Source organism: Alternaria conjuncta (genome assembly GCF_024043145.1).
Source record: "Alternaria conjuncta strain BMP 0040 chromosome Unknown scaffold_3, whole genome shotgun sequence".
Classification (NCBI taxonomy): Eukaryota; Fungi; Ascomycota; class Dothideomycetes; order Pleosporales; family Pleosporaceae; genus Alternaria; species Alternaria conjuncta.
Genome location: NW_026250092.1, coordinates 82,294 through 95,672, shown reverse-complemented (window position 1 = coordinate 95,672; position 13,379 = coordinate 82,294). Strand labels below are relative to the sequence as shown.

The window sequence follows — 13,379 nt, the reverse complement described above, 5'->3', positions numbered from 1 at the left end:
ATGATTGATGCGCTGGTGCGGTCAGTGACACTCATGTTGCTGTTGAGACTGCGTCGCGACCTACCGAGATCAGCGGATACAACGCCCTCGAGCCAACCTCTGCAACCGTACTACCATACGCATTCGTCTTCATGATGGCTTCTTCTAAGCTTCCTTCCTCTTCTTCACCTCCATCATTCTCAGCATCATGGTTCTTCCCCGCATGCGCAGAACTCATATCCCTAATCATCGCCGGCACGAGCAGTTGATCCACAGCCTTCTTCATCAGCTTCTTATTCTCAGCCTCACTCAACGCTTTCTCCGCCCCCATATCCACAACTACAGCGGCCTGATCAACCATGAACGTCTCGTACATCTTGATCCTCCGCGTAGCTACTACACCTTTCGCCTTTCCGGGTATATCGACGATTTTCCATGGCTGACCGCCGAAGTAGAGGCGCTCAGCATCCTTTTGTGTGAGGAAATTATCGAGCGGGTTGTCATCGAGATATTCCGACGCTAGATGGGCGGATTTTGGAGGAAAGATCAGGGAGAGGCCGTGTGGGCCCGTCGTGTTGGATGTGTAGACGCAGTACTTTTGGCCGAGGGTGGGGAGATAGCTGCTAGTCATGCAGTACGGTTTGTGAGACCATGGCGCATAAGAATGATCTTCGCTGGGCTTGTGTAAGCTTTGTTGCAGATCTGGTTGCAGTAGGTTGTCGATATCGAGGACGCCTACTGTTGCAGATACATGCTGGAGTGCGAGTTGCAGAGCAGCAACCGATGAGACCAGAGATCGCATATCTACAGTAATACGTTGCTGTTAGGGGTCATGAAAGCTTTCTATACACTCTCAAACCGCGACAGCAATTATGGATGTTCTGTCTTATCCCATAGTGGTTGCTGTGCATCAGTTCCCGAAGCGGAAATGTACGTCACGTAGCTTTACCCGGAAATTTACCCCAGACATACTCCCCGATACCAAGATCCTTGGGCACTTTGCAGGAATTTCCCGCTGACTTGACGGCCAATTGTAAACATTATATAGTCAATTCTGGATAGACGGTTGACGACGCGGGGCTTGTCGCCCAGAAGGGTTGATCCTAAACGAGTTGATCGCCTCGGCAGCAGGAGAGTAGTCATTCCCGGTTTCCCGATTATAGTATAGACAATCTCCCAGTTTCCTCAAATCAGCTTCTATTAAGTATAAATAACAATTTTCCGCTTGTGAGCAACTTGCACATACTGCAGACTTATTGCCACTGTTGAGCTTCATCCACTCCCCCTGTAATGAGTAAACCATGAATTGTAGTGATCTACGTAGCTTTTCTATCAATGCGTCGCATGATCTCTCGCCTGTGTATAGTTTGTTGATCTATACCTTGCATCATCGCGTTGTCGAATACGATATCGTTCAGTCTCTGCAGCTCTTCCTGCAAACAGACGAGCTTGCCAGATATGTAGCAGACGCCCACTACTAGGGAGAAAATGAGAATTCCTTCTGCCCTGTTCAATCGGGTACAGGCATAGAGATAGCATGGTGTGGCAACGACAGCGCAGACCCGAGTATATGTCGTCAGCGGAAGGCTATACGTGTACCTTAAGACGATGATCGCAAAGGTAAGAATCATAGTCTTCACAATCTCGGCATTTCCATGGTGTATATAACCCCGAGGGAACTGGGAGTACAGTTAAGTCTCAAGCTGAACGACAGTTCTCGATACACATGCTTACCTGTAACGGTGGGAGCCCGTATCGATGCAAGAGATTATCAATCCAGTCATGCCTGCCATCTTCTATCTCCTTTCGAAGGCGACCAAAAGCTTTTGCTCTGCCTTCGCCATATATAAGCGGCATTTGTACTTCGAATATGCCAAGGAGGCAGTACGCGGCATCTTCTTCCCGTTTGGTGCCACGATGTCTTGCCCAACGCATGCGCTCTTCGATAGGGTACTTCAGCATGAAGCTCGGGCCATTCTCCAATGCAGCTACGGGGATATTCGTCTCACTTGCAATTTCTTTTGCAAGGGAAGTCTTATCTCCGATTCTCGTGCCGTCTATCGAGAAGAAGACAACATTCCTTGGTGCTAGAAGCTCCTGAAGCGTCCATCCACGTGTGAACCATCGGTTACCCTTGAAAGATGGCTGCTTGTTGCTCTGCGAATACGGCCTGCCGGTGCTGGGCACATCAGAGAGATATACGTAGCATGCTGTCGAATCGCGATACCACTTGAACATCGAATTAATGGCTTCGGCCAATTCCGCGCTACTGCTCTTATCTATGCAGCATGTATCAACCCAGAAGAATTCGAGCTTGTCTTTAGCGGCCTGCGCGGCGCAGAACTGGAGTTTGGCGTAGCCGGGCTTCTTTTTGCCCTTGCCCTTGCCCTTGTATATGTCTTTGAATGTGACTTCATCCTCGTCGGCGCCCCAGGTATGTGATAATATTGCGTATGTTGGCGTGTAGCGAACAAACTCAACGAGTTCGAAGTCGTCGCCAGAGGCATGCAAAAGGCGCATGTTACCGTTAGTATAGAATCTTGGGAAATAAGCTAGAAGAATTGGGATCAAATGTTTAATGATTGTTGCCTTTGGGCGAGGAAGGGAAACATGTTGTAGTGACAACGACGCCAATGCGGGGCAGTGCAGTGAGGCTGAGCGTGATACATTAGCATGGTGTTTTGTGGCGGCGCTAAGATTCAGCCTTCCCAAGCCATCCAAGTTCGTGTCGGCTCAGCAGGAGAAAGCCGTCTGGCATGTAATTTTGAGGGTGGCAACGGGTCGGCTCTTCGGTGATCAAGATGAGTTGAGCAATAATGTGCTTCATATTGAACATGTGTCTTGTAGTCTTCCTAACTTATCCACGGTATTCCAAAGCAGCCTCGCTCCACCGAATCGTCGTTCAACCTATGCATCATCAACATCAGCTCCACGCCTCAAAGCTTCGAGCTCATACCAGTATACGCAATGCACTCAATCTCGACCGGTACACCCTTGGGCAGCTGCTTAACGGCAACACAGCTGCGCGCAGGCTTGTGGGAGAAGTACTGCTCGTACATGCCGTTCATCTCGGCGAAGTTGGCCATGTCGTCGAGGAAGACGTTGACCTGAAGTCGTAGTCAGCACTCTATCGGCTGTTCTTCCGCGTATATTTCCGAACGCACCTTGACAATCCTGTCCAGAGCAACACCAGCCTCGGTGAGGATACCCTTGATGTTCTCGCAGCACATCTTGGTCTTGTCCGCGATGCTGCCCTCGATCAAGTTGCCCTTGGTATCGGCGGGGATCTGGCCCGAGACGAAGACATTGGGGCCTGCGACGATGGCTTGTGTCTAGACGGTGACGTTAACGTGGATGTTCGGATGCGATGGGATCGGGAGAGCCCTAGAGGAGAGACGCACGTAGGGTCCAGCAGCTGTGTCTCTGTTAGCAAGCTCTCCTTCCGCATCTCCGCTATCAATTGGAACGTACGAGGACACGCGTTAGCGGTGTGAATCTTCTTGATATCAGACATCTTTCGTATTCCTTTGATGTCAATTGCTTTGTAGGGTGAAGTTGTGATAGCAGGTCGCGTAAGATACGTGGTTGTAGTGGTAAGAGGTCGTGAAGCACGCAGAGCTCTTGGTACCGCCGTGCGTATCAGCAGCATGGGACCGTTTATCTACGTCAGGTAAATCGAGGCTATCATCGGGCTAGGTGGACACCTAATTGAGCGCGTCCGCCCTATACCCGTGACATAAGATGGGGCTTGGGAGCGGCATCGGAAGCTACCCCACTTTCCCTCTTGGGCGGGCGCTGCGTGTCAGCAGCTTGCAGGGATGTTTTTGTTGATGGAGGGGTAATGAGGGCGGAAATTTTGGGGACGGCGACTTTTGCGACGGGGAAAGAGGGTATGGCGCCGCTGTCGTGTTGCGCAGGGCGCAGGGCTTAGTTCGGTGGAAATGATATAGTGTGGAAATGACCATTTGAAGGTGCGTATACGAGTAACGAGACTTTTGACGTATTTATCGTGATATCCTCGCGCGCATCTCTCATCGCGCCATGTCGTGACTATACAAACCACCAACGCCGCCCATATGCATTCCTATGCCCCATCTATGATGTGTATTGTTTACGGTATCGAGTCGAGATTTGAAGCCGGAAGATTACCAGCCGTCCCAGTATTACACCCCTACTGCTCCATCTTCTCCTCCTGGCCCGAAAGCAATGTGTGTACAGGCGCGTCGAGCTGGTCGCGGCCCTTGAGGAAATCGAGTTCGAGAATGAAAAGGTATCCCATGATAGTTCCGCCCAGCTTCTTCACCAGAGAACCAGCTGCGGCTGCGGAGCCACCTGTATCTTGTTAGCATCTCGTCTCGTCTCTGATGCGAACGATATCACTTACCAGTCGCAATAATATCATCCACAATAAGCACGTTCTGCCCGCTCTTGACAGCGCCCTCCTGCATCTGGAAGAAATCGCTGCCGTACTCCTTCTTGTATTCCGCCGTCTCACACGGACCCGGCAGCTTGCCCCTCTTCCTGACAGGCACAAAACTCGCGCCCAGCCTCAGCGCAAGGCTGGGCCCGAACAGGAAGCCACGCGCATCGAGTCCGACAACGACGTCTGGCTTGGCGCCTGTCGCACCGAATTGCTTCTCAATGGACAACTCGAGACCGCGCAGCAGTCCCTCGTGGAGCGCGGGGTCGGCGAAGATGGGCAGGATGTCTTCGAAGAGGATGCCGGGCTCGGGGAAGTCTTTGAACTGGCGGAGCGAGGCCTTCAGCGTGCTTTTAAGACGGGCGAGTTCGGCGGCGGCGGAGGGACGGGGGGTGGACTGTCCGCCTTGGGAGGGGCCATGGCTGTTGGACTCGAGAGTTGGGTCGGGCTTCTGCGGGGGAGGGTGCGCGGCGGTTGCGTCGCCCTTGAGTGGGGGGTCGGCGGACGTGGTGGTGTTGATGGGGTGGGTGCTGTGGGCGGGCGTGTCGTGGGGAGCGGACATGATGGGACGAGGGGAGGGGGCGGCGTCGAGATATAAGACGGACGGGTCAGGTCTGTATGGGAGGGCGGATGCGATAGATAGGGCTAGGGCAGAAGCCGGGTTGGGGTAAGGTGGTCAGGGCTGGCTGGCTGCACTGCAATGCTGTCAGACTCAGGCGTCGTCGTGGTCGCTGAGAGTACCCAGCGCAACAAAAAAAATTGAGTTAGCCCCTCTGGAAAACGGTCCGCAGGGCCACACAGTTCCTAGGCCCACCACCGAAACCCCGTATGGCGAATCGTAGGACTGCCTGGCACCATCATGGCGCCCGCTCCTTGTTCAGCCGCTCAGCGCTCAGCGCAGCACCTTCGCACTCGGTTGCCTATACACCACCACGCTGCTCGATGCGGCAGCTCCCTACGCCCGCACCGCACTCGCCCATCCTATCGCACGCGCGCCACGGGCAGCTGTATCGCCGTGATCCCTGACCCACAACTATCTGCGGCGCCAAACATGTGCCAGACTCGACATTTACCCTTATCGGAACCAAGGGATGCCGAACGAAGACGTGCATTCACATGTCGACGTCACGCCAGGCCAGAAAACGAGCACGTAGGCTGTAGGGTAAGAGTCATACTGCCGCTTCCCAACAATTTCTCCTGCCCTCCCATGGATCCCATGCCTTCGGGCGACTATAGTAGCTGCGTTACTGTTGAAAGCCCTTCTCTAGCTTTGCATTCGCGATTCGCGCAATCTATTACTCAAACACGACATGTCAACAACATGATCTGCGTCCTCTGTCTCGCAACAAAAGCCAGTGCCGTCGAGGCGTAGCGGGGATCTCTTAAGATAGAGGTACATAGTAAGTAAATTAACATAAAGTAAGTTACATTTCTTACACCTATATTATAAGGTTATTAAATAACTATTACTATATCTATTATTATAATAAGCTTATATATATATATCTTGCTAATTATATTAATATAAGTAATTAAAATAAATACACTTTTATTAAGTATACTATATTTATTAGTAAACTAATTCTATAGCATAAACTAGTCTAAAAAGAGTAAAGTTTATTACTAGTATATAAAAAGATATATTTCTAAAAAAGTTAAAATTCTACGTTTAAAGATGTAGGCGTTAAGTAGACTAAGGCTTAAGTTCTTAGTACTACTACTTCTAGCGTAGTAGTTAAAGCTTTTAAAATTTAAAGTAGTAAAGTAACTATTTTATAAATACTAATGTCTATTTATAGTAGAAAGAATTATAATATAATTATATATTCTTAATAGCTTATAACTAACTAAGCTATAAATTATAAAGTAATAAAATACTAAAATCTTAGCTTATAAAATTATACTTTTATATATATACTTTTTATTCTCTATTTCTATTTCTATCTCTATCTTTATTCTTATTCTATAGTTTATAGTAAATTAGAGATTTAAAAACTTATTAAAGATATAAATAGTAGCTTAAATCTAATACTAAAGCTATACTAACTAAATAAGCTTTTAACTATATTACTACTTTTTTATAAGTTTTTCTAGCGTTAGTAAGTCTATCTAAAGCTAATTTTATTACTAGTTATATTACTTTACTTACTAAAGCTTAATTAAGTTTTTTATTATTAATTAATTACTTTTCTCTTAAATGTATTACTATTACTACTTCTATAAGTTCTCTTAAGATTATTATTTTAGAAGCTATTATAGAAGCTACTATAAACTACTCTATTCTAGCTATACTAAAGGCTATTATAAGTACTTTATAGTACTACTTTACTAGTACTTTAGAGCTATACGCTAGGCCTATTAATATTTCTATTATTTCTATTTTTATTATTCTTATTATTTTTATTATCTTTATTATATATATAACTAGTATAAGGCCTTTTATTATTCTTTTCTTTAGCCTTACTTTCTAAAAGCTTATTAGTAAAATATATAAGCTCTTTAGTAGGCATAATATTAGTTTCTTACTTACTATAATAAGATAGTAATACTACTCTATTATAAGACTTACTAGTACTAAGCTCTAGAATACTTACGCTATTCTTATTTATAACTTTATATATATAGTAAAGCTAAAAATAATACTACTACTATCTCTAGCTATTAAGAAGGCTATATATTAGTAATATAATATCTTAGCTAAGATACTTTATAAAAGTTTTAAGATATAAAATAAAAAGAATATAGTATTTATAGCTTATCTTCTATAGAAAGATACTATTTACTAGATAGTAAATATAATAGACTACTATAAGTCTTATTAATACTTAGAGAAATAGTTATTATATTATAGTTATTAGAGAATACGTACTATAAAGCTATTAAGTACTAGTATTTCTATTACTACTATATTATCTTAATAGTTCTTAATTACTACCTAAGCTTAGAAGTTGTATAAATAAGTAGAGTATTAGTTAGAAGCCTTAGTACTAATAGTAATATACTCTAAGTTTATTAAAACTTTCTAGTAGTTCTAAGACTAACTAGATAGCTAAGTATTTTTTAATATTTTTTTATTAAACAGAGTCTATAAAATTAGGTATAAGGCACTAAAGTATACTATATACTTTCTTTTTAATAAGTTCTATATTCTTTACTAAAAGTATTATACTTTTAGCTTTTATTAATATATTAGTTATATAAAACGTAGCGTTAATACTCTTTATACTTTCTAGTAATTATCTTAAGTAAAGTTCTAATATAAAAGAAGTTCTAGAAGTAGTATACTATATAAAATTTATAATAACTTATATAAGCTATAAATTAAGTAGTAAGATTTATATAACTTATACTAGAAATAAGTAATTAGTATTACTTTACTAAGCTATAGTAGTTATAATATAGTTAAGTATCTTAAAAAAGAACTTAAAGCTTTTTACTATAAATACTACTATCTTTAGAAAATTTAACTATAAGCTTACTTTATTATCTAAAGAATATTATTATACTACTATTTATTAAAATAAACTTAAAGTTCTAAATATTTTTTATAATACTTATAAAGATTAGTAAATATAGTAAATAAATACTATTAGGTATTATACTAGACTATAGCTATTAGTATTCTTCTATATAAGTTTTTATAATTTTATTCTACTTACTAGAATTTAGATAAAGTAGTAACGCTAGGCTTAAAAAAAGCGTCTTTAAAGTATTACTAGAAGTTTCTATTCTTAATATAGAAAAAACTCTTAAGTTAGAAATTCTTAAGAAGTCTAGTACTAAAAAGGTTTAGTTAGCTAGAAGAGGCGTTAGTAAGCTAAAGAAGCTCTCTCTTAATACTTAAACACTATCTTAGATTACTTACTATACTATTATTTTTATAGAAATTATAGGTTTTATAGTAACTATTTAGCACTAGCTAGTAATAGATACTAAATATACTAATATTTTTATTAGTAGAAAAGCGTAGATCTACTATAAGAATAGAGTTAATATAGCTATAAAATACTATATATCTTTATTTAATATTTATATTAAGTTTATATTAGAGTATTTCTAAAGTAGTTCTCTATTTAATAAAAAGAGATAATATAGATATATATTTATAGTTCTCTATTATAGTTATATCTATATTAGTAAATAGATCTAGAGAGATGTAATATATTTTATATATATATATCTTATTTTTATTTTATAGTCTTCTAAAGTTAACTACTAATCTCTAGACTCTACTATTAATAGTAATTTAATTAGAAAGCTATACTAAGTTCTAAAGAATATAGTATTAAGTATTTAGCCTAGTATAAATCTTACGCGTAGAGATACTAAATTCTAAACTACTATTATACTAGTGCATAAAGTGTTCTTATATAAATTAGATCTTTAACAACCTAAGAATTACTTAAAAAAAGAACATCTTTTAATAAGAGCTCTTTAGAATTATTAGATTATCTATCTTATCTTTTACTTATATTTTTTAGTATTAGACTCTTATATAATACTTTAGATAATAGAATCTCTTTATAATAGAACTTTTTTTTACTAAACTAACGTTTATATACTTTCTTATCTATACTAATTACTTTACGTTCTTATAGTAATATATCTTTATACTTTTTAATACTTATATAAATAGTAAAGCCTATAGAGATATATTCTACTATATAGTATAAGAAGTAGTTAGTATATATTAATATAATATATATAGTAATAATAACTACTATAAATATAATAAGTATAGACTTAGCTCTTTTTTTTAGGTTAGCTAGAACTATAATAGTAGTTATATTTAGGCTAACTATATTCTTACTACTAAGTAATATTAGATAAGATAATTACGTAGATAAGATAACTACTTAAAAATACTAGAAAATATTAATTTAACTAATATCTAGAATAGTAATATTAGAAGTATAATAAAATACTAGGCTAGCTAGGTTAATATAATACTATAATAGTATATTTAGAATATACACTAGTGCAGAACTATAGTTTAATAAAACTAATAACTTAATAGAGTATTATAGTAAGTAAAACGCTAAGCTATACTAACTATAAAGGTATTTAGAAAGTATTCTCTACTATTAGATAGAGAATATTAAATACTATTAAGTATTTAGAACTTATCTTTTAATTATATAATCTTTATAGTATAATATCTATTTAGTATTTAAGCTATTAAGTAAAGAAGTATTAGCTCTTTTATAAGTTATTTAGAACTATAATAACTACTAAAGAAATAGAAGAAGTATAAAATGTTAAGAGATTTAGTAATTCTCTCTTCTAAGTATTTATTTACTACTTCTTTAACTACTTTAATACTAAAGACACTAACTTCTAGAACTATCTCTAAAGTAAAAAGTATATTATTATTTATAATAGTAACTAATAGTATAGTCTTTATAGTTTACTCTAGACACGCTGCTCTAGTCTTTACTAGTAATAATATTACTAAGTTTCTTAAAGACTATAACTAATAAGCTAATAATAAAGGCCTCTTTAATAAGATAAGAGTCTCTATTCTTCTAGATTATATTAGTAATAAGAATTACTCTATTACTTATATTATTAAGCTTTTTACTAGTTATAAGAAAAAGAACTAAGCTAAGCTTAAGATAAATATAAAGAAATACTAAGTAGATAAGAATACTACTATTAAGATAGGTAAGTACTTATACTTATAAGCTTTTATCTATAAGTATATAAATAATCTACTTAGTTTTACTAAGTATTATACTTACTTCTACGTAATAGTAGAAGCCTATATTACTAATAAGTAAGTTTTATAGAAGAAACTTAGCTTTCTCTTCTACTATAGACTTCTAAAGTATAATAAGTAGATAGTTACTTTTATAATACTTAACGCTTTTAAAGGTAATAATTAAGCTAAGTACTATATAGATAAGATTTATACCTTTCTTAAGAAATACTATAAAAAGAATAATACTATTAATAATATATATACCTAGAAATATAGTAGTATAAATACTAAGATAAAATATATTATACTTACTAATAAGTGTACTACTTTTAATCTAGAGAAGGTAAAAAGTATTATTACTAATCTTAAGAAGTAATAGAAGAAGTAAGAATCTCTACTTTTTTTTAACGTAAATTCTAAAGTAGAATAACTTATAACTTTACTAAATAGACTAAGACTTAATATAGATATAGTTTATTTTTTTATAGTCTACTTATTAGTTACTCTAATCTTTAAGAACTTTTATAATACTCTATACTTTATAAACTATATAACTAAGAAAGAGCTTTTTATTAAGAGAAATAATAGTTCTTTTATTACTAAAGTACTTAAGAATATAGCTTTTAAGAGAGAAACTATTTAGTATAAAAAAACTAAGTATACTAACACTTACTATATATATAATAAAAAGAGTTATAAGATTACTAATTATAAACTCTATAATAACTTCTATAACCTAGATTAGATTAGTTACTATTAGAATAATAAGCGTAAGTAAGAAACGTACTATTTTAGCCTACTTTATAATTACCTTAACTAAATCTTTAGTACTTCTTTATTAATTTATAAGCTTAAATAGCTTAGGTCTAAAATTAAGAAGTATTTTAATATTACTAATAATATAATAGAATAGCCTACGTCTAGTGTTCTTTCTAAGAAGTTTAAGAGAGACTTTTACTCTAAGTATATTCTTAAGTAATTAAACTTAGCTAATATAATTACTTACTTAGACTATTACGTTAGTTATAAGAATACTTAATAGTAGTTTATCTAGTTTTAGAAAAGTATTAAGTACTCTAAGAAGATCTAGCTACTTAATAATATTAATTTTAATAGTATTATTATTAGTAGTAAAGATACTACTTTTCTCTATAGCGCTAAAGGTAATACTATTAGATACTTAAATAAAAGTATTTTTAATAACTTTAATTAAGTTTATAATAGCTATATTAAGAAGAGAAGTAAACTCTCTAAGTAGTTATAGAGCTCTTAGCTATTACCTAAGAAAAATATAATTAAGTAGATTTCTAACTTATAGATATTAGATACTACTATAATACTAGAGAATAGTTAGTTAGAATAGCTATTTCTTCTATAAGCTTCTAATATACTATTTATAGTTATACGTCTATCTACTAATATCTATATTAATAATAGTATATTAGCTAATTCTAGACATTTATTATAAAGCTATAAGAAGAAGGTAGTTAAGTTCTTAGACGCTTTTTCTAACCTAGAACTTAAGAAGCTTATTAAAGAATAGCTTAATTATATTATAATAGCGCTTCTAAGTTAGAAAGTATAAGAAGTAATAGTTTTTAACCTAATTAGTTAGAATAATATTACTAATTAATTACGTAATCTTCTAAAGAAGAATAGTATTAGTATAAATAGTATTAGAATAGTAAATAGCTTTAAGGCTAGCTATACTATAGATTTTAGGTAGGCTCTAATTTTACCTAAAATCTATATACTCTTCTACGCGTCTATACTCTACTATTACGCCTTTTATAAATACTTATTATAACTTCTACTAACTATATAGTTACGTTAATATAACACTAATACCTCTTATAATACTATTAATATATACTACTTAAATATATAAACTTAATATAAAGTTACTAGTTATAGTAACTTATAAAGTAATACTCTTAACTATATATTTACTAAAGTAGTATATAAAGTATAAAAACGCGCTAGACGCGCGTTTATCTAGATAGACCTACTAAAGGTCTAAGTTTATATTTATAGTAATTTTATTAAATACCTTATTAATATAAGCGCGTAGATAAATATTCTTTACTTTAGCGTAGTACGCGCGCTAAAGATACTATATAAATACTAAATATAAAAGCTTAGTAACCTACTATAAGAAGTTATCTCTACTAATAGTAGCTATAAGCTATTTATTAGTACTATATTTAATGTCTCTATACATATTAGTACTATAGTTATTTATACTACTTTCTATATTATTATAAACCTTATATACTTAGCTATACTTAAAGAACTATAGTATATAGTATTATATATTAGAATATAATATAACGTATTTAGTAGAGTATAATATTATATTTAGTCTAAGAATAGAACTAAGTTAGTTTTCTTTATTATCTTAGACTCTAAGCCTATATACTTATTCTCTACTATAGATTATAAGTAAGAGAATAAGAATAATAACGCTATAGAATATATATAAGTTAGTACTATAACTAACTCTACTTTAGAGCTATCTTAAGATTCTTTTATAGTTTAGTATTTATACTAAAAAGTATAGTATAATCTAATATATAGTTTTAAGTAATATAATATACTATTTCTAGTAAGTATCTAATAAATATAGAAAAGGTAGATACGCTTTCTCTTTAATAATAGTATAGAAGCACCTTAGATAGATAAGAATACTAAGCTAATTATTTAGTATAAATAGAAGCTTACTAAGTATACTATTATATATAAGATTAACTATAAGAAGATACTTAATTACGCGCGTAGAACTTATTAGTAACTAGAGGTTACTACTTTATATAAGACTATAGATAAGAAGGTTTAATCTATTAATATTTCTTAAGTAGATAAGCTAATAGAGTTTAGATAAAAAGACTAGAAGAAATAAGCTATTTAGCGTTAATAACTTTACCTATCTATTTATAAACTAGACCTAGAACTATATAATAATATATTTAAACTATAATACGCTATATTTCTATAAGAAACTTATCTTATACCTAAGAGACTAGCTAATCTTTATATTAGATTATAAGTTATGTAAGAAGAGAAAGATCTCTTTATCTAGATAGTCTATAATAAAGAAGTAGCTTTATTATAGAAATTTACTAAATCTAGTAGAATATACTCTAATATATACTTACTATATAAGATTTATATAGTTAAATATAAAGCTTAGTAAGTATAAAGCTTTACTATTTTTAAGAAGCTTAAGTAGATTATAGTTAATATAGCTAATACTTACCTTAATAGAGGTACCTAAAAACG

The 13,379-nt window shown here is 34.8% G+C and overlaps 4 protein-coding genes across 4 annotated transcripts; all 4 read right to left on the bottom strand.

Moving 5' to 3' along the window:
- Window positions 1–31: 31 nt before the first annotated feature.
- J4E85_001982 (uncharacterized protein) lies at window positions 32–781 on the bottom strand (the record flags this gene model as incomplete). Its single annotated transcript, XM_051466262.1, has 1 exon — window positions 32–781. The coding sequence occupies one exon, from the start codon at window positions 779–781 to the stop codon at window positions 32–34; it is 750 nt and encodes a 249-aa protein (XP_051329117.1).
- Window positions 782–1,677: 896 nt separating this feature from the next.
- On the bottom strand, window positions 1,678–2,499 carry J4E85_001981 (uncharacterized protein; the record flags this gene model as incomplete). The annotated part of the gene is made up of 2 exons (XM_051466261.1): window positions 1,678–1,713; window positions 1,843–2,499. The coding sequence occupies 2 exons, from the start codon at window positions 2,497–2,499 to the stop codon at window positions 1,678–1,680; spliced, it is 693 nt and encodes a 230-aa protein (XP_051329116.1).
- A 416-nt stretch (window positions 2,500–2,915) lies between these two features.
- J4E85_001980 (uncharacterized protein) lies at window positions 2,916–3,493 on the bottom strand (the record flags this gene model as incomplete). Its single annotated transcript, XM_051466260.1, has 4 exons — window positions 2,916–3,086; window positions 3,144–3,311; window positions 3,381–3,394; window positions 3,451–3,493. 4 exons carry the CDS (start codon window positions 3,491–3,493, stop codon window positions 2,916–2,918), a joined length of 396 nt encoding a protein of 131 aa, XP_051329115.1.
- A 657-nt stretch (window positions 3,494–4,150) lies between these two features.
- On the bottom strand, window positions 4,151–4,961 carry APT1 (adenine phosphoribosyltransferase; the record flags this gene model as incomplete). The annotated part of the gene is made up of 2 exons (XM_051466259.1): window positions 4,151–4,311; window positions 4,364–4,961. The coding sequence occupies 2 exons, from the start codon at window positions 4,959–4,961 to the stop codon at window positions 4,151–4,153; spliced, it is 759 nt and encodes a 252-aa protein (XP_051329114.1).
- Between the last annotated feature and the right edge of the window lie 8,418 nt (window positions 4,962–13,379).